General features: G+C 40.5%; 1 protein-coding gene across 1 annotated transcript; it reads left to right on the top strand.

Annotated features, from left to right (window-relative positions):
* Window positions 1–6,580: 6,580 nt before the first annotated feature.
* LOC139721475 (uncharacterized) lies at window positions 6,581–20,634 on the top strand. Its single transcript, XM_071632792.1, has 5 exons — window positions 6,581–6,705; window positions 13,573–15,413; window positions 16,158–16,425; window positions 17,793–18,178; window positions 19,872–20,634. Exons 2-5 carry the CDS (start codon window positions 13,596–13,598, stop codon window positions 20,439–20,441), a joined length of 3,042 nt encoding a protein of 1,013 aa, XP_071488893.1. The 5' UTR covers window positions 6,581–6,705; window positions 13,573–13,595; the 3' UTR covers window positions 20,442–20,634.
* Window positions 20,635–26,429: the final 5,795 nt, after the last annotated feature.

Here is a 26,429-nt window from a genome sequence, read left to right as displayed (position 1 = left end):
TGTTTTTTGTTTTTTAATTTCAAACTGAAGAAAGACACACCCTCTTCCTACCTTTCTCATTTGAAAGTTTGGATGATGACGTAGCACCCACATGATTTTGACACGGGTGAGTTTACTCGCATTGGAATGGAGGGAAAACACCGCGGTTTACTGGAAATTTCCGGCAATTGTCAGTGAATGACACCGTTTTGTAAAGCACATCAGACTCTTGTCAATTCATGTGTTTATTACACCAAAGGAAGTAAACTGTCACTGACTCCTTCCAGTATACTATCAGTACAAGCCTGCTCTGATACAGTGGTATCTCTTTCTGACGTAAGGACAAACATGATTAGTGTTACAACTTATAATAGTTCATGCTGATTACCATTTTCTTACTCTGATTTTGCAAGAAAGGTTCCATATGTGCCAAGATCAATCAAATATATCTGATCTGGCAACACAAACGCAGGATCATCAGGTTTCACTCAAAATTACTTTGAAAATGGCTTTGACATGGGGATATGGTTTAAGTGAAAAAAAAAAACCACACAAAAGTATACGTTTGTCTTTGAATTCGTCAGCGAATTTGCACGCTCCCAATCCATTTGCAAAATCGCAGTTCAAGGAGTGGATGGAGAGCATTAAGTTTTCATACATACATGTACACAAATTGTACTTGTATTTCATGTTTTATTCTCATCGCCGGTGTATTTGAACGATACTTTCAATGCTCCATAACACACCTGCTATATGACCATTAAAGGGATGTATGGATTTGGTTGAGATGGGGATTTAGGTTTGAACATTTTACAAGATAATTAGAAACCACTTATATGAAATATGAAAGAACGTACTTTATTCAAAGAGGAATTCAAGGGTTATACGATGAAAATAAGTTTTAAAATGGCTGAGATATCAGAAAACAAAACATTTACAAAGTGGTCCTTATAAGATGTGGGTCCCATCGTTAATTAGGGCCTCTTCGTTTTAGAAACCCGAAGGCCAATCTCGGCCAAACCTACACCATCCCTTTAATATTCTTTTTTCCCTTTCCCGGCACGTGACAAAGTCTTCATATGCTTTGCTCCCTCCCTTAGAATCACTGACGCTTACTTCACAGTATTTAATTCTTTGGTACTCTAAGTGGTTTTGGAATTGCATGAGATTGTGCAAACGATGTATTGCAGTATGGGAGGATCCCTCTGTTTATAAATCTTGTGAAAAGATAGATAGTACATGTAAAAGAGGAGTATGAATCTTGACTAAGAAAAAAGATGACTGCACCAAAATTGTGCAGCGAATAAATAACAGCATACGTAGACATATAAGCGAATAGATTTGCCCTATCGACATCAGGAGCTATTTAAACCGTGATTGTCATGTAGATTTTTTTCCCCTGAATGTAACTAGAATATAAAATACCATTATACGGCTTCAGATAGACTATGTCAATTTCTTGTCAAGACAATAATGAATCAATAAATACAGTGTACATCACTTGTAATGCGCTGTCGATCTAGTGACCTATTCGTATGCGCAGAGGGATATGTAGAGCTAATTATTACATTTGTACATATTAAAGTAGAAAGGACAAGGGAAAGATAGGGTCTATGAATATACATAAACAACTTCAAAAAGATATTCAATCAAAACAAGATACTAACATGTATATGACTACAGATGCTTTTTAATTGTTTCTGTGGATTCTACTGAGCATATCCTTATTGGAAGAGTACTTCAGAGAAATCGGCTGCAGAAATAAAATCCTTTTGTCCGAGAGTTGAGATTGTTCATTTAAGTGTTAATTGTTAACTAATACAAGAGCGAAAATTAAATTTTCTGCCAGGAACATATTCTGAGACCAGGTTTCGCAAATATTTTGAAGCCGAAGAATGTATTGATTTCTGAGAACTGGGGTAATTAATGTTGGAGAAGCAAGACGTTCCGCTGAGGACCCGAGCAGCAGAATTTTGAGCACGGTGAAGTCTGGTCAGTTGGTGAGATGAAACCTTGAACAATAATGCATTTCCATAATCAATACGAGACATAGCATATAATATGAATGAATAACAGAGGCTGCAACTTTGTGTGATAATGATTTCCTGATACTGTGAATATTGCGTAATTGCAAATATACTCATAATGAGTACAAGGTTGGAGTGTCCACTTTATAATCTCAGAACATATATAATACTGAGTATATCACAGAGCTTTGAAAGTTGATGATAACATGGTCAAGAGTGAAACATGTACTAAGCTTTCAGGTCAAAGGAAATGCAGCTGTGTGTCCGAGCAGTGTTACTTTGTTTCTTTATTTCGGTCTTGCATTGTTTGAATTAGCCTTTGATAAAATGCAATCTTGAGTACAATGTAGTTGTGAATAATATTATTGGTCATGTATAGTAATAACGATATAACGATACAAATAAAATACTCTAATATGAAATTTTTGCCTCATTGAATCATAGTCAGGGTCAAGATCAAAGTGACTTGGGATATAGAACCATTCCACAATATTCTTTTAACTTACGAATTTACCAGTCATTTGCGCTTTCCGCTTTCCGTAGATTTTCACGGAATGGCCTAGGAATTCGCGTTCCTATGATAGAGATGTGATCTTTGCAGTCCATGTAGATATATAGCATACATTCAGCGTGACACATTATACCCATTGAGTGCTCTCTGAAAAGTACGAAATAATGACGATCATATTCATGGCAACAGATCAGTTACTATCATAAATGTAAAACCCGCATATGACTTGTGTATATCGCATTGAATGATGAGTGAAATTAAAGCCAACTGCGTTCGAATACATTTTCTTGTGTTGTCGAAATGCGGGTAAAAGTTGTCAGTTCTTGTTGTTGTTGTTGTTGTTTTGCTGCTGTTGTTGTTGTTGTTGTTGTTGTTTCAAGGTACCCTGTTATCCCTTGCATGTTCAATGCTGCTTTTGCCAATGCATAATCACAAATTCTTGAACTGTTTGATCAAAATATGTAGCGCTGTTTTGATAGCATTAATTTGGCATTTTTACACTCAAATTTTGTCCCTGAAAAAGCAACTTTTGTGCCTTGCATGATATTCATCTTTTAGTGTAAAGTCAGCTTTGGAAATGAGCATTTTAAAGGCCTCATGTTAGACTAATGCACAAACTCACAATAGCCGGACAGATCTCATTGAACTATATCTCAGTATGACAGTAAGATAGTTACTACTGTGTTGAGAAAAACAAAAAAGTTCCAGGGATTAATAGTATAAGGGCACGAAGTTGAGTTGTGTTGTACAGCATGAAACCTTTATTGCTATTGTGAGCTGGTGCACATGCATGGCTATGTATACGGCAAGATGCTTTGTTGTGCTTATTTCCGTTGACTTTAATGTTGATGACACCAAGAACGATTTTCTAATGGACTTAGGATGTAGGAAAAACAAAGACATACATATGTGTGTGTTATGGGGGGGGGGGGGGCTTTAATTTCGCTTCTCACTGCATCAATCGAGCTACAGCTACTGTAAAGTGTCTGATTTTGAACTGCGCGTGATAATGTAGGCCTACTATGTAACTGTCTTTTCCATATTCAAGTTGGAGAGAATAAAAAAAGAGCAAACTCAAATAAACCTGATGGTTTCACCTATCACAGTTGATTACAAGTAGCACTCTGCGTACCGCAAAGATTTCCCGTCCATTGATGTGTGTAAAATTTGTGCACAATCGAATCATCGGTACAGAAAGGGTTAAAAACAAGAACGTCGCGCGTTGTCGTATATTGTTGTACACAGTAGATCATGAGGTCGTGACGAGAGCGAGTGACATTGTTCCAGATAATAAAGTAGACAGAGAGTACTGTATACGGAAGAATAAGTGGTGTAGTGGGTGTATAGCTCTGCAAAGAGCTCTAAAAGGAAAGTAAGGAAGGTTGGGAAAGGGGAAGGAAGGAAGGAAAGAAGAAAAAGAAGAAGATGATGAAGAATAAAAGGATACTAATCCTGCCCATCACTGCATTAATTTGGGGACAAGGTGTAATAAACACGATACACTTCTGGACACGCTTCGGGAAACGGGTATATTATGATAATGTTAGTCTGGTGTACTTGTAATAAAACAAGTGTGGCAGAGCCATCTGGAAGAGCATGCAGGGCTAAAACCGAAGGGCTATACGTTATCAAGATTTGAAGTTTTACGTACATGTAATTCTACGAACCAGTGAAACAGTCATGAACACATTATGCAAAATAGATGAGGGAACGATGTTGCCTTCCTATCTCCAGATCTCGTCACCAATTAGTTTGCACAAAACTCTAGTCTTCGTGTCCTTCCTTGAACGAAATAAAAGGGGAGATATCATTCGCAATCACTTCGCATCATTACATGCTTGGCTGAATCGATGATGATTAAAATTGCGTCATCTTTTGATACATTTCATGCAAACCAAATGTGGATGTTGTGTTCAGACCAATGCATAGCAAGAAATTGAAATGTGACAGGCTGATATCAGATATAAATGTATATAGGCCTATTATTTCTTTTCGTCACTCGCAGTGGTCCCATCGGTAAAAGCTCAAGAGAGTCAAGGAAGGGATGTTCGAGCTGTTTTGATCGATAGCTTGTTCGGGAAGATACAGTCCGTCAAGTGTTTCTAATAATTAAAGGGTGGGCTGTGATCTTGCAACATCCTTTATCTTTCGAGAAAATAGCGATGCCTGCAAACTCATGCCAAGAAAAATCTAGATCGAATTGCGTATGCTTCATCATAATTCCAAAGTGATGTCATCTGAAGGATTTAAGTTCTTTTTCAACTATTTTTTTTTATAGTACGAATGATCGAGGTGAAGCTCGCGTTTGCAAGTCAATAATAGTAACAACAATAATAATAATAATAATAATAATAATAATAATAATAATAATAATAATAATAATGTCTTATTCATCAAGGGTAGCCTTTTAATAGTGTTGCCATGCACTGGTCACCAGAGGGCCCTGCCCTCTGATAGAGCCAATATCACAGGGTTGATGTTTGATGGCTTCATTACATTATCAACTTCGGCGGATGTAGGCCTACCTTCAACGAATACAAATACATGTACAATGTACTTAATTAAATCACCGGAATCGCCACAATCCCATATAGATCCTTTGTTTTTGCTGTAATCGATTTCAATCAAAATTTCGCTGTTCATGCGAAACTCTAAACTGTAATACTCATATATTCAGAATACGAAAAAAAAAATATGGTCCATTATGCGAGTCGCACCTTGAAAAAAACCCGAAAAGAAAAATATCTGTAAAATAAAGATTGTTCGATTAATAGGCCTACTTCTTGATGCATTTCTTTAGAGTTGACCTATTTTTTAATGTTGAACAATGAATTATCATGAAATGAGGCTTATGGCAATTCATGATATATTACTTTTTCAACAAGGTGTTTTTGTGTACAAAACTATTAACAAAACCAGAGCATCCTGTTTTAGAGAGCTTTCCCCCTCAATATAAGAGTTTTCGTGATGACAGCACACGATTCATCGGCTTGTCTACATCTTGCGAGACATTATACCAGTAATGTTTTTCACAGGACCAAAACTGTGGAACTTACTACCCCTGCATATTACCACAGTGCCTTATCTATGAATTTATTTAAAAGCAGATCTAAGAAATACCTGTTACCATAATACAGTTGTACACTGTAAAAAGTACGATTTGCCGGAATGGTTGATCCAGGGTTGATAACAGTCATAATGAAGGGCGTAACACTCTTATCTTTTTTCTTTTTTTATCTTTGTGGCGTCTGTGAACCTGCATCTTGCTTATTTTTTTTTTCTTTTCCGATTCTTCTTCGGTGTATTGTTGTGTATACTATATAATACTTGTATCTGTTATAATATTATAAAGTACATGTATAGCTTTACGAGCATCTCAACACAAGTAACTTCCGGGGACATTGTCCTCATATCTCTGTATAGCTATTGTGTTTCATGTAAATGTATCTTTGTGATTGATCTGATCTCAATTGAATAATATATACAAAGTGTATTAGCATTGAATCCGTACCCCCCCCCCCCCCCCCCCCCCATTTCCTGGCCCACTTTCTGAATTACTCAATGTCCAAATGATTGTCTTCTTTCGCGGTCTGGGAAGTTATCTCTGTACCGTTTTGCTCTTACAGCGTTTACAACTTCTTGCACGCCGTCAGTAATGCATGTTAAGACCTCTGTTCTGTGGTCAAGACCCAGTCGAATTCCGCGTCACCCTACCCCTTCCCCCGCGGGGCAGGGGGGGGGTGTGCACACACACACACACACACACACACACACACATTTACGAACACCAATGCCTTCCTCCGCAGCACCCTTCAACCAGCCAGAGAGGTGGGAAAGAGACACCTCCATAAAGCGTCACCCACGCGGCCAGCACATGAGGTTTCACGTACTAGTACATAAACGTGGATACAAAGCATATTGGTCTCGCGTGTGTGTGCCACACGGTATGCACAACACACGCACACACACACACGTGTACTACTAGCATCAACATAATACACAATGCACGCACCACCACACACAAAAACACACACTGCAGCATACGTATGCGTACAGTTGTGAGGGTGGACAGCGCGTCTGTAATCAAGGCTAATAACAGCACAGCTTAGTCTATATTGAATCTGAAGGTACTGCACACCAGTACCTTTCCTCCGGGAAATCGACATATTTTCTTTGTTTCCAGCAGAGGTAAGTAGTAGTATGAGTCGAAGTGATCTTACAGTGTGATATGTGTATGGTCCTTTCTTATGCATACGCGGGATTTACGTCGCAATATCAATGTAAAATTTGGCGTTCGAGCAAAGGCGCTCAAAATGGCGGCTTGATGAGAGTCTATAGAATTACAACGTACCGACTGTACAATGCGTAAATAATTTGTGCATGGCATGCAAACTGCCTATGCAGTCCAGGTGTGGGAGCTTACTGCGAGGAAGTGACATGCATACCCGCAGTTGCGAGGGTCGGTCAATCGTACCCGTACCCGTCCACACACCACCGTCGCGTCGGTACCCACGGCCATGGCCCATGGTCTAACCTGTGGTCGTAGGCTGTTATTCGGCGGTAGTGCCTTTACTTAGGTAGCCGACTAGCTCATTACATTACCTCTTCACTGTTGAGAAATACGTGTGGTGTTTACTCAAAATACCGTTGTAGGCCGGGAAACTAATTTGTTTGTACTTGTAGTAGCCTAGTACAGTAGTGGTGTTGTCACACCACTAAAAGTAGTAGCTCGACATGTAACCTACATCTACACAATTTATCAATATGCTTTTAGAGCTAAAAAGAGATTTGTATCAGGATCCACTGCACTCTCTGTTGGGGGCGGAGGCAAGCTCACCTTGTGCTTCCCTGCTGAAAATGCTACCAAAGATCTTCCACTTTAGTGTAATACCAGGGAGGTGGGAGAGAGACCACTTCCCATGGTGCTACCGCTCATCAAGCTCATGCGCTCAAGTTCAGTTGTAGGTACATGTACCAGTAGGGCTGACTAATATAATTGGTAGTACATTGTAGAACAAATCTACACACGGCATACGTTGAACAAAACATGCTGAATTTACAAAATTTCTCTCAGATGTGTTGGTGAACCTGTTAAATGATGATCATGATTCCTAGCTCATTGATGTTCTCCAGTGAATCGTAGGGCAGAAAAGTGTCGTAGCCAGCCAACCAGGGAAGTGTTGGGGCAATTACCTCCAGGACAATAACTCCCAGCTAATTACTTCGAGTAAAGATTTTAACCCTAATCCTGAACCTATTATAATCCTGGTTGTGGTTAGGATAAGGTTAGGATTAGGGTCGGGGAAGGGTCTGGGGTAATTGTCCATGGGGTAATTGCTCTACCCTGCAACCATGGAACCAGAGATGTGGGAACCAACCATCGCTCAGTAGCCGTGCATTGTACTGTTTAGTGTTTAATTGTGTCTGTGCAGGGAGGTGAGGCAAAATCGTCACCTCCCTGGTCTGCATTTATAGGCCTGATTGTATGTTCCAGTACCGTAGCTGATGTTTTGATTCCGCGGAATTGAAACACGCGAAATTAGTCACGTGAAAATATCCACTTTTACAGTAGTTGAAAACACATGACATCACCGTGTGAAACTCTTTGAACCAATCACCAGATGATGCATTTTTGATAAAAAAGCAAAACAAAACAAAAATAAGTGTCAACTATAGGGCCTATGGCGGCTCTCAGCGCGTGTAAACTAATTACTGTAGATTTGTTAACTTTAATATGAGAGAGCAATTCTTAGTATACGTATTCGTGTACTGCTTTCATCTAGAGCTCATAGACGTCTGTCATAAAGTTATGCCAGCTCCATATTTGTCCACGTTTCAGTTATAAGTGTATAGGCTGGTTTGAAAATTTGATTAGACCCTATACAAGTAGGTAGTCCCTATACCCAGCCCAATGTATCCGACAGGGGATTTTATCATCGGAGGGGCATGGGGATTAAAGCCCCCTCTCAAATTTGTCAAATTAATATGTCAAAATATCAAATAGAGCTGCGAATATTGCAATCAAATACATAATCCTAACCAGGCCGGGCTTTTTGGGGGATGTTCTGTGGCCGGGGGAGGGTTAATTGATTCAACCCCCCCCCCCCCCCCCCCATCGCCATGCTGATGCGTGAAAATTTGCACGTGCATTACATGTGGCGTAATCTACTCATAAACTATACAAAAAGAAATGGAAATGTTAATTATGTTAATTATTTTTTTTGCTAATAATATGTGCATAAAATCATTAATTTTTTTTTGCTAATAATATGTGCATAAAATCATTAATTTTTTTTGCTAATAATAATATGTGCATAAAATCATTATTTTTTTTCTGTAAATCAGACAGTAACAAATTTTCGGTGATAACGTTCTTTGTAGCATCCCTAAATGTACTCGAAAAAAATGTGGTATCAAACTTTACTTTCTTATGTATTTTATTGTTTTATGAATTTCTTATGTAGGCCTATTTCTTTGTTTTTCGACCTTTTGATTTATCATTTTTTTTCACAAATTTATGACAGAACCCTTTTCAAGCATAATTATGCTACAATTAATTGTTTTCAGCCTATGAAAGTGAAAATAATAAGGCGAGAAAACTCCATTTGCATAGACTTTATACACAAAATTACGTTTTTCAGCCATTTTGGTCTGACAGGCATGTACAGGTACAGTTTGTCTAGAAGGTCGTGCAGCGTCGTAACGGTATGCGCGATTTTCGCGAAAATGGTGTCAAAAGATGTGCTAAACTTGAAACTAAAAAAAGTCAGCAAATGGTGCGCGGTCAAACATTTCGACCTAGTCCATGGGCCAAGACCCGAAAATGGGTTATTGGTATCACCTGAGGTGGCAAAACCTTTTTGGTGTCATTTTGTTTGTCGGACATAGATATGCTTATCAAGCTATGATAGCATTTCCAAATGAGTAGCTTAGTCATAATAAATGAATTTTTAACCAATTTGGTTTCGTTTTTATATCCCTATACTTCTGAATCGAAACTAAACCGCTATACAAAGAAGAGCAATACCTTCTGTATGTCCACAGGTGTTCTGTTGTAAACGCGGTGCGCTTAGTCTTTCTTCAAGGCAGCGAAGGGAATATCCAAAGGGTTATGATGTCCACAGCTGTCATGCGGTGCGCTTAGTCTTTATCTAGACCAATGTACCGTTATCATATCCAAAGTTCCTAATATAAGGGATTATCTATACTGTTTTTATACCACCCTCTCAACAAATACATCAGTTTGAAACAAAAATCACTCTGTTCATTTACAACATTATTTATTATAATGTATTGTAGTGTACCGGTACATTGTTTTTGCATTATCTTTCATAGTTTGATGGAAATAAAGCGACATTGGCGTGGTATTAGCGTTTTCACCGTAGCGTTTTCACCGGAAAATGATAAATAATTGAAAAATACGGTAAAATTCACGAGGAATTGCTTTTTTGTTGTTGTTGTTTTTAGATAAAGGGATATACAATGTATTATAAGCTTTGGATATTTCCTTCGCCGTCTTGAATATTAGACTAAGCGCTGTGGACATCATAACCCTTGGACATTCCCTTCGCTGCCTTGAATAAAGACTAAGCGCACCGCGTTTACAACAGAACACGTATATGAACATACAGAAGACAGTGCTCTTCTTTGTAAAGCGGTTGGTCTCGATTCAGAAGTATAGGGATATAACAACGAGACCAAATTGGTTTGAAATTCATTTATTATGACTAAGCTACTCATTTGGAAATGCTATCATAGCTTGATAAGCATATCTATGCCCGACAAACAAAATGACACCAAAAAGGTTTTGCCACCTCAGGTGGTACCAATATCTGGCCTGGCCCATGGACTAACCGGCGGGATGTGAAAAATGTCCGTGGGGGGGGGGGGGGGGGGGGTGATTCAACCCCCGGCCTTTTAAGGGTTAACATAGCATAATTACTTAAGGTTCGCCAATTGTGTATTGACGGAATGTTGTCATAGCTCACAAGCACATTGTGCAAATCGGACGTGTACTATAGTCCCTTCTCATGAATTCCCATAGCTTGCCAACAATTTTTCAAGATTACCTTGTTTTAAGAGAATTCATGAATTAGGCCTTTATTAATCATCTCAGACTGTTCATGGCATTGCAATGATACCCTTTGAGAGTTGTAATTATTATTTAACTATTGTGACTGTGAACTTCTTTTGGAGTTTAGATCTTAAGTGTGCTAAACCAACCATCAATATAAACTTGTATTACTAGTACATGTGTATGACATTCAGGCGCGCCGGAAGCAGTTTTGGATTGGGGGGGCAAATATTGGAGGGGGCTCACGATAGACCATACATATGTTACACAATATATACACATACACACACACACACACACACACACACATCTATATATATATATATATATATATATATGTGTGTGTGTGTGTGTGTGTGTGTGTGTATATATATATATATATATATATATATAAAGTGGCGTACGATGGGTCGAAACATTGGGGGTGGGCACCTTGTGGAAAAGTAATTTTGACGGTGTGTATGCTGGTGCATGTGTGCGTGCGCAATAATGGGTCTACAATACATTACGGAATTTGATACATTCAACAACGCAGTCATTGAGCAACATTGTAAGTTTTCCTTACATGGATTATGGAATGACGGTGTGAAACGACAAATTATATACTGTCAGCAACATCAGGAGAATTGCATAACAATAAAATGCGAGCGAGCGGAGCGAGAGAGCTTGAAAATTTTGGCATTTTACAGTCCAAAAACTGCCGTTTGTAGCTATATCTTTCGCTTTGGAAATTAAGGGGGGGCATCGGGCGCAACTGCTGGCAATTACTGGCGGCAACATTAGGAGAATGGCATAACCATTCAATGCGAGCGAGCGAAGCGAGCGAGCTTGAAAATTTTGACATTCTACAGTGACCAAACTGGCGTTTGTAGCTATATCTTTCGCTTTAGAAATTAATGGGGGCGCATCGGGCGCAACTGCTGGCAATTACTGGCAGCAACATTAGGAGAATGGCATAACCATTCAATGCGAGCGAGCGAAGCGAGCGAGCTTGAAAATTTTGACATTCTACAGTGACCAAACTGGCGTTTGTAGCTATATCTTTCGCTTTAGAAATTAATGGGGGCGCATCGGGCGCAACTGCTGGCAATTACTGGCAGCAACATTAGGAGAATGGCATAACCATTCAATGCGAGCGAGCGAAGCGAGCGAGCTTGAAAATTTTGACATTCTACAATCCCCAAACTGGCGTTTGTAGCTGTATCTTTCGCTTTGGAAATTAATGGGGGGCGCATCGGGCGCAACTGCTGGCAATTACTGGCAGCAACATTAGGAGAATGGCATAATGATTCAATGCGAGTAAGCGAAGCGAGCGAGCTTGAAAATGTTGACATTCTACAGTACAAAAACTGCCGTTGTAGCTATATTTTTCGCTTTGGAAATTAAGGGGGAGGCGCACCGGGCTCAACTGCTGGTAATTACTGGCTGCAACGTTAGGAAAATGGCATAACGAATAAATTTGACGATTAATTTTGACATTTTACAGTCCCCAAACTGCCGTTTGTAGCTATATTTTTTTTTTCGCTTTGGAAATTAAGGGGGGGCGACCCAGGCACAACTGCTGGCAATTACTGGCAGCAACATCAGGAGAATGGCATAGCGATTGAATGCGAGCGAGCGGAGCGAGCGAGTTTGGAAATTTTGACATTTTACAGTCCAAAAACTGCCGTTTGTAGCTATGTTTTTTCGCGTTTATTCATTTATATACATATCTATCTTATTTCGTCTATTTTTATTTATTTGTTTATTCATTTTTTTTTTTTTGGGAGGGGGGCTTTTTGGGGGGGCAAAAATGCGTTTTGCCCCCCCACTTTTTGGATTGGGGGGGCGGCCGCCCCCCCTGCCCCCCCACTTCCGGCGCCTATGATGACATTGTGTTATGTCCGTGTACATGATCATGACATGGAGCGCGAGCATGCGTGCTTATTGATTTGATATTGACGTGATTCGAATAGGCTTGCACAGTATGCTATATAGTTATACACACTAATTTGTTTTAGATAATTATGTCTGGTTTGTATAAAAGTCGAATGAATGAGATATATACTGCTTCAACGTGTAACAACTTTCGTACACTCTGAGCTTCTGCATGCCTCATGTTTTGTTGGGGTTTTTTTTTCCTTGCAAAATGTTAATGTCATATACAGTATCAAACGTTCTAGCAGTCAATATTTGCTGAATCTGTCCAAAATCTTGTACTGACTATATACAATATTGCAGTATGCTATTTTCTTTTGTTATTATTCGATCGTGATATCTTCATTTTTGTTTTTTTGTTTTTTTTTGCCCAGTCGGGCATGTCGATTTTCATATTACTACAGAACGATTGTCCGAACATGAGTTTTACTTGCCCAAATAGAAAATCTAAATTATAAGAAAATAATTTTTAAAATCTGTTGTATTGATAATTCACAATTTGACTAAACAACACACGTTGATACGCACGCTTAAAGACAGTGGAGTACAAACAAACTTGGTTCGATCAAGTGTTGACGTCGCATTACATTGGCCGGGGGCTCTATCACGACAATAAGTGATGGGAAGTTGCTGAAGAAAAATTTGTAAAGTGCATGCGTTGCATCATTGCAGTCATTATCTCTGGGCTTCTATGTGGTTGATGTCGCGGGTTTGTAGGGAAAAGGTGACTTCAAAACGTTTTGCTCGCCCGATTAGGGAAGCATTTTTTTTTAAATCATTGTTCGAAAACCCTTGTCCGACTTTAATTTTCACTTTCCTCGGGCATGCGCTTTATAGCACCTTGTATTGGGGGACTGCTTTCATGCATTGCTGATTCAGCGGATCAACACTTGTATACTGCTCGAAAGAGCTCATGCTCATTTATCGTACCTTCATAAGTATCAACGCTCATAATATGGTCGAACAGGTGATCTATAAATGCTTTTGTATCTAAAAATGTCAAGTTCAGGGTACTGACACATAAACGTATGTTTTTCTTTCGGTCATGATTGTCAATCATACAGGTTGATGTACCGAGCCTGCAAAGATGAGTGCCACCGAAGAAACCAGTGATTCCCAGTTCCGCTGCATGGTATGCAATTTCACAGCGACCACCAAGTCTGAAATTGGCTCCCACTTCTTGACTGACCACATGGAGGCTTACGTGTCCCCGGTCAAAGATCACCAACCAGACGATGGTAAGACGACCAGTGAAGGCAGTGGAAGCAAGCCAGAGGACCAGGAGACAGTTGAAGAGAACGACAAGGATGAAGAGAAAGAATCTCCAAAGCCTGAACCTGTCCCTACACCCAAAACAAGAGGACGACCAAAGAAACAGACCTCCAAAGCGGCAAAGAGCTCTCCAGTTCGTGAGGAAAGTAAGGAGAAAGCCAATGCGAAAGAGGAGGACGAAGAGCCACAACAGCTGGGTCGGGGGATGAGAAGGAGAAAGAAAGCAATCCCGAGACACATTCTACGCTACGAATACGAAGATGACGGATTCATCTTGGATGATGATGAAGACTACCAGCTGCCCGAAAAGAAAAAAGCAATGACGAAGAAGATTCCCGCAATTTTGCCGCTAGCAATGAAGGAAAAAGCTAAACGGAAAGGCAGACCAAGTAGCCGCACCACAAAAATTTCGGGCAAACAGAAGCCCGCCGACAAGGCAAAAAAGTCAAAGGCAGAGAAAAAGTGCCCTAGACCTCCTCCTGAACTGCCCTTGTCAGACACAGTGGTAGAGAAAATTGTCTCGGATAGGATGTCAGAGTGGTACTCGCACTTTCAAGATGGACATATCGTTCCTATATCGTGCCCAGTTAATCGCTGCACAGAGCAACTAATGCAGTCTGAGTATGACGTTCACATCCAATGTCACTCTCCAAACCTGGAAGGGTACAGGTGTCCCATCCCAGAGTGTGAGTTTATGTGCCCTCACTGGACGAACATGAGGGTCCATTACCGCAAACAACACGTACCTACCTTCTGCCGCTTGGTGTGCGGCACTGATGGATGCACCATGTGCTTTCCACGCGTTGATCGTAAAGCAATTCAAATTCATGTGACCCGGAAGCATATCCGTCCCCGGCTGTACGAAGAGTTGCTATCGAAAGATTTTGACTCGGAGAAATACTCAAAATACATCACCGCCGTAGAGGAAGAGGACGCCTCGAAAGAAGCTTTTGGGCAAAACTCTGAGGAATCACAACTTCCAGAAGAAAAAGAATCAGAACATCCTCAGAATACCGACACCGCAGTGCCTTCTCAACGGGATGACGACCAGACAGGAATCTACGAGGCGGAGTTCAAGAAAGTCCGGAAGCGTGGTCGCCCCCGTGGCTCAACCAAGGCGGCAAAGCTGGCGCGAGGAGAATTAGAAGAGAAGAAGCCTAAAACGGAAGACACAGGCAAGGCTAAGCGGAAGATCAACAGGGCCGTCAATCATGTCGCTTTCTTCTGTGATATCTGCGGTGCCAAATTCAAATCGGAAGAGCTCGTCCACGAGCATCGAAGCGCCCATTATCGGGGGGACGACGCGCGTATGATCTCCTGTACGGAATGCGACACCTTTACGGCGGAGGAAAATAAGGATATGCGCGACCACGTAGCTGAGCACCACAAGAAAATGCTCCACCTTCACCGTTGTGAATCCTGTCAGTTCTCCACCAATCGCTACCACGACCTCAAGAAGCATCTCCTAGTGCACACTGGTAGCAAGGATTTCATGTGTGACAAGTGCGGCACATGTACCACCACTGCCTATAATCTGCGGGTGCACTGGCGTCGATACCACGCCCCGGATGATCAGAAGAATATCTCCTGCTTCGCGTGTTCCTACAAATGTGCAGACAATGGAATTTTAAAGGTGGGCGCTCAGTTTGATAAGTTACATAGTATAGCAGGCGCATAATTGTATCATATTTTTTCTTCCCTTTTCATCAAATAGACAAAGTTAGAATTAATGACAGCCATGAATCTTTATGTAACTTGAAGTTTCTGTTTTTTAACCCTTTTGCTTTCAGTGCAGTGCAGATTTTAGGAGGTCAGGTGTCAGTCACATGACATACTATGGAAAACCCCATGACAGCCGTTAACGCAGTATGCAATGGTTTAACATTTTGTGTGTGTGTGTGTGTGTGTGTGTGTGTGTGAAAATAAAAACGAAGAACACAACGTTCAATGAGATTTAATACCTGTGGTCCTTACATTTGAAAGATTATATTCTTATTGCTATCGAAACGCATTGAATCTTTTTCTTGTTTGATCGCTCTCCCTAGTGTGAGGAGAAGTGTAGTTACAAGTGGGTATTTTTCCCCATGGGGATTTGGGGAATCTACAGTAGCTCTTCTGTTTTAGCCCTACTTTCCCAGATGGCTCTACCATAACCCGACATTGTCATGCACTCATTCGTAAAAGTACGTGTATATCCAAGAATAGTCCATCATGTTTATTAACCTTGTCACTAAAATTATCGCAGTGGGTAGGAATCGTATTCATTGCTCGTATTATCATTCTACAGAGCTCTTTGCAGAGCCATATGTCCTCAGCAATACATAGCCTTATTCTTCCATGGTCCTTGCTGTTTGCATATAAATCGTGTATTTCTCAGGAACACATTCGCTCTCATCACGGTCTCATGGTCTACGGCAGCGACTACGAAAACGCACGACCGATGCCCACCTATCCTTGCCCGCAGTGCGACTACGTCGGTCGCAAGAAGTCCAGCCTGACGTACCACATGCGAATCCACATAGAGAACCGACAGTTCAAGTGCCACATCTGCCCCTACGCGAGCAAGACCAGGAACAACCTGCTGCTGCACATTCGCACTCACAAGGGGATGCAACCCTTGAAGTGCCCCGAGTGTGATTTTAGAGGTAATCTATTTGCCATCAAATCAAATATCTGGTAATATTCAAGCTAATACGCGGCAAAATATAAAACACTAAACTTGAGTCCTATTATATGTTTGTGTTTTTTCCCAAAACGAACCTGATATCTTCAACCATGACAGCAAGTTGTGTAGTGAAACTCGTGTGAAAAGAAGGTATCCTCCTGGTATCACTCTGCTTCTCTTGGATGAATACAATGCTATACACACACACCAAAAGAGTTGTCATGCTATCTTTTTCTCTCATTTTGCAAATACTTTGTTTAAACTTAGCACAACGAAATTAGTAAGCCAATATTGGAGTATTCATTTTTCCTGTTTGGTATTGCTTAGCTGCAAAAGTCCATTTTCAATAAATATGAAGTGACTATTGTCAATTATCTCGCCATCAAAGTCAGTACCAGTGCTGTGTACGTATGCCTTCTAAAATACAGTGTGAGTCATCATAACTTTTCCACCCAGCGTGATGGCTTGAAGCTCATTAAAGACACAAAGTAACCAACAAATGAACAAATCCAAGTGTTCTTTGCGTAGTTTAATCCTAACTAGGCCGGGCTATTTAGGTAGATGATGGGGGGGGGGGGGGGGCTCCACGTTCTCCCCCCCCCCCCCCTCTAGATTTCGGCCGCCGACCGCGCGATCGCGGCAAAAAATTGGCACACACATTGCCTATGACGTAATCTAAAGTACCGTGAAGTTATTTTTTTTAATTGTCATTTATGCTAAATTATGCTAATTTATGCATAATGATGCATGAAATCAGACAATTTGGTGTAAATCACTAAATTAAGCTCAAAACGGGCACATTTTTTGTTCAAATATTCTTTTTAGTGTCCTTAGCAAATGTGAGAGAAAAAAATTGTGCCATCAGAAAAAAATTCTTAAGCATTTTGTTGTTTTTTTTAATTTCTTATGTATTTCTCTGTTTTTCGACTTTATGTTTTTCATTGTTTTTTTCGATGAAATGTGTCGGCGACATTGTTTCGAACAAGGAAATATGTTATTAACTGATTTTAATCAATAAAACACCAAAATAATCACGCTTTTATGAAATTTGCCTGTAAGCACAGTTTGCATTGAAATTGTACATTGTACAATTTTTGGTCTGACATGCACGTACATATTTATGCGCAACTTCGGAACCCCGCAAATTTGGTGTCAAAAGATACATGCGAGAGACTCGAAAGAAAAAAGTCATGAAACGTCGCGGCGATAGCTTTTCGCGATAGCGATACATCGCTCCCCCCCCCCCCCCCCCCCCCCCCCTCCCCCGGTCTAGTTAGGGTTAACTGAAAGTGGACTTTTTACAGCATCTTTTGAAATCAAGCTTTTCAAATTCTGTCGCATATCCAGGTGCAACAAACAAGATCATCTCGGAGCACGTGATGTGCAAGCACGCCCGCGTGCGTCCCTACACGTGCAAGGTGTGTGGCTGGACCTCGTCCTACCACGGCAACATGTGGAAGCACGTGGAGTCGCATCGCAAGGAGCTGGGCGACAAAATGCCCGACGAGCCCGTCAGCGTCATCTCCACCGAGGGCCACATGGTCGCCGCACCGCTCAAGGCGCCGACCCTCAAAAAGCGAGGTGGGTTCTCGTCAAACAGCGGCGGCCGACCGCCCAAATTGAGAGGCAAGCGGAATCGCACGCGCTACGACGACATGCCCGCCACGCTGCAGCTTTCGGTCGAGCAGGAAGTTGAGGAGCAGGTGATAAAGGACGGGGATGTCGTCATTCAGGTAAGGAGATCATTAATTCACTAATCCAGGGACAGATTTATTTGTTCAATCATCTGTTTTATGTTCTTTCATTTATAAATACATCCATTTCATGAATAAATGTATGTTCATTCCATAAGCAGGGCTGACACTAACGGTGGCCCGGTGGCCCGGGGCCATCAAAAATGAAAGTCGGGCCACCAAATTTCAAAAAAGGCAAATTTTGTAGCCCGCTTCGGGCCACCAAAAGTTTTTGAAAAGTATGTCAATAAATTCGTAACTTGTTGCGCCGGAAATTAGCGGTTAAATTTGTTTAAAGGATGGATGAAAAGGACTGATTGAGTGCCTGAGAGTGAGTGTTGCAAGTTTGTTGAAGTTTATTTATGAGTAGATATGTCCAACTTCTAATTCTTACTATCATGAAACTTAAATATTTGACTCATTTAAAAAGAAAAAAGGACTTTTAATGTTTTTTTTTTTCGGGACACCAAATTTTTCTCTCGGGCCACCAAAAATTTGAAATTTAGGATTTTGGTGGCCCCATCGGGGCACCAAACAAAAAAGTTAGTGTGAGCCATGCCATAAGTCATTTGTCCTTCTTCTCCTATTGCCCTCTTTCTGTCGATAAGTTGTTCTGTTTTACATGATCATATTCTTTCAAAAGGATGGTATAGCTTTGGCTATGAAAGGCGGGACCCACCTTTTACTAGGTTCGCTTTTGTTTTTGGATATCTCAGCCATTTGATTTTAAAAGCCAATTTTCTTCAAGCAAACTTTGAAATCCTTTTAGAAGTGTATGCTTTTTAGCCCTTCATGAAGTGGTTTACGAGTGTTTTGCAAAAAAGTTAAAAGCTGAATCCTCACCTCAACCAATACTATACTATCCCTTTTTACTTTGTTATGAGATAATTAGAAACCACTGATATGAAATGTGAAAGAGCCACAATTCTAACAGGAATTCAAAGTTTATGTGATGAAAATCGCATTTGAAATGGCTGAGATGTCTAAAAACAAAGTAAAACGAAGTGGTCCTAATAAAAGTTGCGATCTCGGCCATTTCAAAATCCACAAAATAATGACCGATTTTCATCAAATAAACTTTGAATTCCACGTAGAATAACTATCGGATGGACTTTGATATTTCCTATTAAAATTTTCTAAATATCTTCGACAAAAGTTGAAACCTGAAACCCCTTCTCAACCAGAACTATACCATCCCTTAATGGTGATGCGCTGTTCCCTGAGAGACAAATAAATCTTGGTTGGAGTCAGTTAAGTGAGTTTTATTCTGTGTTGTTGAAATGAGATGATTTTGTCTTAGAACGATGGTATTTTGTGTCCATTTATTTTTCTTACGTGGAAATATTGCATGGTAGACCACTGTTGCCACATTTGTTATTACTCTTTAGTGAAAATGTTTTACCGAGCAAGTGCCGATCCGGTTGATGATTTTGAATCAATGTGGGGTTTTCAAGGCGTCAAGACCAAAAAGTATAGTGCGTGTGCTTCTATACTCTTTGGTCACTACTCTCTGAAGTAGTTCGAAATCTCTTCGCTGTCATCGAAGTAGGACTCGGAGCAAACAAATATTTCAGCGTTTTTTGTTTTGCAGCCATCATGTGGTTTCAATCTGTGTTGGCGAAATTGGTGTGTCAACCTCCCTCCCCATTATAAGTTTGTTTTGTTATGTCTGAATTTATTTTTTCCGTTGTAGGTACCAGTCTCGTCAGTTATCAACACCGATGGAATCGCTCTCACCGAGGGAATAAGCGAAGAAGCAGCCATCGGGGCGTCTGCTCTGAGCCGGCTCGCCCAGGGCGCCGAGATCACAGTGCGTGAGGTGCACTTCTTGCAGGGAGGTGACAACCAGCAGCAACACCACGAAATGATCACGTACAACGTTCCCCCCGTGGCTGTCACACAGCAGATCATTGCCGGGGGCGACATGAGCCACGTCATCACGGAGCAGCACTACCAGCAACAGCAGCAGCAACAACAGCAGCAGCAACAACAGCAGCACCAGCAGAACGGTGCGGAGCACGAGGTCGAGCGGTACCAGGAAGTAGCCACCCACGTAGTGACTACGACGACGCAGGAGAACGGCGTACCGACGGCGGTGACGGAGCAAATTGTCCATGCCATACCTCATCCCCCGCCCCCGCAGCAGCAGCAGCACCAAGAGCAGGCGGTTGTCCACCAACTCATCCCGATGACACTCCCTCACGACGCTGAGCTGGTTATGAGCATGATGCAAGCCCACCACGCGAATGTGTCGCAGCGTTAACTGGATGGCAGTATAGAAAATGTTAGCTCTTGAGACTGTGTGTAGTGTGCCAAGAAAAGTGGAAGAAAGCAAGAGAAAGATATGAACATTGGTAAAAGATTGTTTGTCGTTTCTGTGATTACTCAGTATCACCGTATAAAAGAGCGAGAGAGGATATGGGAGTAAGAAACAGTGGAACGTTCAAATTATTTGAATTGTGTCAATGATGCTTGCAGGGTTAAATGCCCATTCGAAATTGATTTTATAATTCAAAGTAAGAATGATCATCTCAATCAAACAATAAAATACATGTACATGCTTTAAGACTTTTGATTTTTTGATTTTTCTTTTTTTTTTAAGTAACGCACCAATCTATTTGATTTACTGTGTATTATAATCATCTGTCTATGTTATTCATGTGCTATTCCGTTTTGTTTTGTATGCAGCAGGAAGATGAAGTTCTGATGAAGCTCTGATAAAATACTTCCTGTCGTTATTATTGTTTGTATAGATGTCGATACCCGTCGTGCCATTGTGTTTAGATGCGAATATTACTGCAGTCATGATTACTACTACTTTCTACTACCATTACTACTACAATTACTATTATTACTACAACTATTACCATTTCTTCTTTTGCAACTTTTTGTACCACTGCTATAGCTAATTGTTTCTCTTTTTTTTTTCTTAATGAAAGTGATCACGAAATAGGCAAACTATTTGGTTTAGCATAGTGTGAACAAGAAAAGATGAACTGACAATCTTTTACTACAGTGTATTTGTAATGTTACACGAATCGATAGGGTGGTGCCAAATATTTTCGTCGCTTTATATTTCTTGTATATGATGAAGTTGTTATAATTATGTCCATTTTAACTAAATAGCATTTGTGCTGAATGTACGAGTAAAGCCACGTGCTGTTTTGTAATGTTGTCGCTTTATATTTCTTGTATGATGAAGTTATAATTATGTCCATTCTAACTAAATAGCATTTGTGCTGAATGTACGAGTAAAGCCACGTACTGCTTTGTAATGTTCTTGCAAAATGCTCAGATAATCTTTTTTTTTTTTAAATTTCGTCTTCCGTTGTGCTTGTACATATTGCTGCCTATTATAAGGCAGAGGTTCTGATTCTTCAACGAATTAATGTTGCAAATAGCTCCTGCTCTTTTTTTAAAGGATGATTAAAGAACTTTGCTCAAAAAGGCAAGACTGCTGTATGACATTTTCGACTAAAAACATAAATGAGAATGCGAAGCAATGTCCGTAATACATATGGCGGACTATTTAAAATGCTATCGTATTTTTAATTCGCCAAAGGGCCAATTTACAATCTAACTTTCCTTCTAATATGCATAGTTGTCAAGAAAATAAAGAATTCAGTCAATTGATTGCTGTATAATTTCTTGTATAGGTGGCTTGAGTGATCATTCAACTTGTTTATACATATATCTGTAACTTGCTATTACGCGTTGTTAGATTTCTAAGGATAATCTCAAATGCAGCACAATGTAGCTGTTATTCGCTTTTACCAACAAAATAAAGGGGGGGGGGGTTGATGAGCCCATGTGTACATAGATTCGACGCCCCGCGGTATTTTGCATCGTTTGGAGATAATTCCAACGCAAGGGGAAAATGAGGTTCACCACTGTGTAGATGCAGTCTTTTGTGTTGGAAAAGCGATTAAGAGCAAACGAAATCCTGTTTGTTTTGCTTTGTTTTGTTTTTATTACTGATCGATGGTATGTCATCCTATCGTCAGAAGTTTCATTGGTATTTTGACACGACTTCGAGGAAAACTCGACTGGCTCTGTCGCTCTGTCAATAGTCAGTGGTCACATGTGTTGCCTTTTTTTTGGGGGGGGGGGTAATCTTGTATCACACCATTTTGTAGCCTCCTATGCGGCCATTATGGAGGATAATGTAGACAATGATTACAGATAAGACTAAGAGAGGTCGCTGGTTTTGATTTTTGGTTAAACTAAGTGTTGTGGGGCGACTTACATAATTATATACATGTAATTATCTTCCTGATAATGACATTCTGTAGGAACTCTCGATGTTTTACACAAAGAAATGTGTGTTTGTAATATGAAAGTACATGTATTAAACAAATGTACACAAAATGTCTGTTATATTACAATAAAAGAGTACCGATGAAAGGACATAGCAGTCATGTTATAGTTAACAAGTTCAACGTACTAGGCCAAAAGACTACATAGATAAATTCTTTTTCTGGATTCAGAGGATGGAACGTAAGGGGTACAATGATTTTCTGTTCAATACATTACTGTACACCATTTACAACATACAGTTAAACTCGCCTAAGTCGACGTCGCATATGTCGAATAATCGCGCAAGTCGAAGATTTTAAAAAGTCCCGATTTTTCCCCATTGACTTACGTGTATTAATTCACTCACAAGTCGAATTTTTTGAAGTCGAATACTCGCCTAAGTCGATGAAATTCCAAGAACACTTTCTCGGAAAAACCGTTGAATTCATTGTGCCTAAGTCGAATAAGATTTTATTGTGTAATAAATCACTGTCAAAATCACGAGACGCCAGTTTTTGTTTACATACAGTATTACCAAAAGAAACTTTGCGTCAATGAACATTAACGTTTCATTAACGCAAGCGGTTTCACCTGAATCGTTATTAACGCAAACTAACGATCGGGAAAATTAACGTTTGTAGTAACGATGAGTAACGATCCCAAGCGCAAATTAACGATGTTTCGTTGACATTAACGATAGGTAACGCAAGAACTCACGCGAGATTTTAGTTTCCGGTACCCAGACCTGGTGAAAGGACGACGTAGCCCCTGCCGAGTGTAGCGATCTATGCCTTATATACTTAGCGGAGTCTTTTCGCGAATCAAATCACGATTTCGTGAATGGTTAATACGCGACCGGGGTCACCAAAAACGCACGCCGGGCCACCCCCCCCCCCCCCCCCAAAAAAAAAAGCCGGATGTTTGCCTTCAGGTTTGGAAATGAACAGCGGTAACAATCGGCTCCATAAGATGCTAGAATAAATGTCATATGTTTGCTCTTAATTTTGGAAATGAATAACTGTAATATTTAATGTGGATAAAGTGTCTTGCTGAAGGGTAAATGTCGGGCACACCGCTCCAGCTCTCGGCTCCAGAGTAGACAACATACATGTACATTATACATGTGTACGCGTGGTGTAACTGTAAGTCGATTTTTTTTCGACTTACGCACAAGTCGAAACTCGCCTAAGTCGATGTGTTTTGCTCAGTCCCGAGAAAATCGACTTATGCGAGTTTAACTGTACTTTCAAATTACTTGTACAAACCCATCACTATACTGCGCGTACAGTCGATAAATCTGTATGACGCACGTTCTTCGCAGTTTCACCCGCATTGATTGTTTCTTGTTACAATGCTTCCAACTGACTCACCAGTCTCTGAATAAAAGTGTGTAATTCTGTAATTCTATGTAGCTTAAGAGTGCCATGTATATTTTACGCTTGTTTGTTTCAGGGCTTTTGTGTTGCTGTAAAAAGAGAAATAAGTTGCATTTTTCTTATGGGGGATGTTGAAATGTAATCTATCACGTGCCCATTGAGAACGATAAATCATGATGTGTAGTACATGTACTGTAGTTAACTTATGAAGAAACTTGTTAGTAACTTGAAAACACAATTAACGTTTTTGATCGCCGGGCAAGCTACAAAATCTGCGGAACTATAGGTGCCTGTGGGTCAAACATGAAGTCAAAATCTTATACATGCATAACAAGCTCCTAATAATTCTTTGCCTGCATGATATTTGGAGAAATGTGAGGTCAGCAACAGAGAGTGAAAGTTGCGACACAATCAGAAAGCGAAATAATTTTTGTCGAGCCCACCGGAGGTGTGGGGAGACTAAGGGATCGCCTGTGGCGTCTGTCCGTCCGTCGTCCGTCCGTCCGTCCGTCGGTCGTCCGTTCGTCGTCCGTCCGTCCGTCGGTCGTCCGTTCGTCGTCCGTCCGTAACGCTACATAAACTTCAATAACTCTTTACTCTGGGCTTCAATTGCAATCAAACTTCGAGGGAAGAGGGGTCATACAAAATTTCACATTTTACCATAGTATGAAGGTCACCTCAAGGTCAAATCTCACAAGCAGGAGTCAACGAACTTTTAGAGCCCAATGTTAAGTTTTTATGGCGCGTTTCGATCATGGGTCATAACTTTTGATCCATAGCTCCATTTGTGACTATACTTAGATGGTAGATGTCCCATGGGGAGTGCAATGGATGATCACCACAAGGTCAAAGGTCACAGGCAGGGGTCAACGAACTTTTAGAGCCCAATGTTAAGTTTTTATGGCGCGTTTCTATTATGGGTCATAACTTTTGATCCGTAACTCCATTTGTGACTAAACTTGGATGGTAGATGTCCTTTGGGGAGTGGATGATCACCTCAAGGTCAAAGGTCACAAGCAGGGGTCAACATACTTTTTGAGCCCAATGTTAATTTTTTATGGTGCGTTTCTATTATGGGTCATAACTTTTGATCCATAACTCCATTTGTGACTAAACTTGGATGGTAGATGTCCCTTGGGGAGTGGATGATCACCACAAGGTCAAAGGTCAAGCAGGGGTCAACGAACTTTTAGAGCCCAATGTCAAGTTTTTATGGCGCGTTTCTATTATGGGTCATAACTTTTGATCCATAACTCCATTTGTGACTAAACTTGGATGGTAGATGTCCCTTGGGGAGTGGATGATCACCACAAGGTCAAAGGTCACAAGCAGGGGTCAACGAACTTTTAGGGCCAAATGTTAAGTTTTTGTGGCGCATTTCTGTAATGGTTCATAACTTTTGATCCATAACTCCATTTGAGACTAAACTTGGATGGTAGATGTCCCTTGGGGAGTGGATGATCACCACAAGGTCAAAAGTCACAGGCAGCGGTCAACAAACTTTAACCCGTTGAGAATGAGTCCCGAGTATACTCGGGCAGGTGTCTATGGGCATTGCGTGTTTTAGCAAAATCAGTCTGTCCTCAACGGGTTAAGGGCCCATTGTTAAGTTTTCATGGCACGTTTTTGTTTTGTTTTTTGCCATAGATTTTTACCCTTTTATATCTCTTTTTATCTGTTATATCTCTTTTTTTATCTGTTATATCCCATTCGCGTACAAGAAATTGTACGCGAATTGGCGAGACACATTATGGCACTTGCCTTGTCATTACAATGTCATCGCGGAAAGTGAACGGAAATAATGCATATTAGGAGCGTGATAGAGTGATGTGGTTGCACTTGCCAGTATGAAAGATCTGTCCAAACGACTATCTGTTTTTGAAACGTTCTCTTTATATATAAACGTCAACAACTGGCTTTTATCAAATCTGTTAATCAGTGCACACAACCATACCCGCTCAGATCAGAATCTCGTCCACGTGTAGACGTGCAAATATGTAATTAGAAAAGTAGATGTATCTATTTCTTTGTAAACCTGAGAATTTGGTATTTACTAAATTTTTATTTTTATTTTACTCCATTAACCCCGTTATAGTTACCAGCTGCAACCTTCCAATACACAAATTCAGTGTTATATTTGATATGGCGGTCATAAAATTTTTACCTTTCACCTCTTAGTCTGTGTGTATGTTGTACTCGATGAGAGAATAATTGGAAAATGCGTCCTGGGCCCCATTTCAGAGAAAGTTGATATGATAGCAACTCTTTGCTGGAATGGCAATTGTCATGGTAATGACAAGAATCCAGCTTCCTGATTGGCTGTTGCTATGGGAAGTTGTCATCAATACCAGCAAGAGTGGCTATCCTAACATCTTTTATGAAATGGGTCCCTGGTCAGTAAGTTCAATTGAGGTGAATGTATCACAGGATAGTTCACAAACAACCTGAGGCACTGAATTGGAGAAACTGCGTTATCCACCGATTTGATCCCTTTGGTCGTTGTTTCTGTACACAACTTTCATTTCACTGTACTTAATGCGCATGTTACCTGGCGAAACGTGTAAATATAAGCATTTTCT

Source organism: Diadema antillarum, unplaced genomic scaffold (genome assembly GCF_040938485.1).
Source record: "Diadema antillarum isolate AM-2024a unplaced genomic scaffold, OU_Dant_1.0 scf00000143, whole genome shotgun sequence".
In the NCBI taxonomy this organism is placed as follows: Eukaryota; Metazoa; Echinodermata; class Echinoidea; order Diadematoida; family Diadematidae; genus Diadema; species Diadema antillarum.
Note: the sequence above shows the minus strand (reverse complement) of the source record. Positions and strands in the feature narration are given on the sequence as shown.

Coding starts and splice junctions, on each gene's coding strand:
- LOC139721475 (XM_071632792.1), top strand. CDS start 13,596: ATGAGTGCCACCGAAGAAACCAGTGATTCCCAGTTCCGCTGCATGGTA. Junction 16,426..17,792: donor CCCCGAGTGTGATTTTAGAG/GTAATCTATTTG, acceptor TCGCATATCCAG/GTGCAACAAACAAGATCATC. Junction 18,179..19,871: donor ACGGGGATGTCGTCATTCAG/GTAAGGAGATCA, acceptor TTTCCGTTGTAG/GTACCAGTCTCGTCAGTTAT.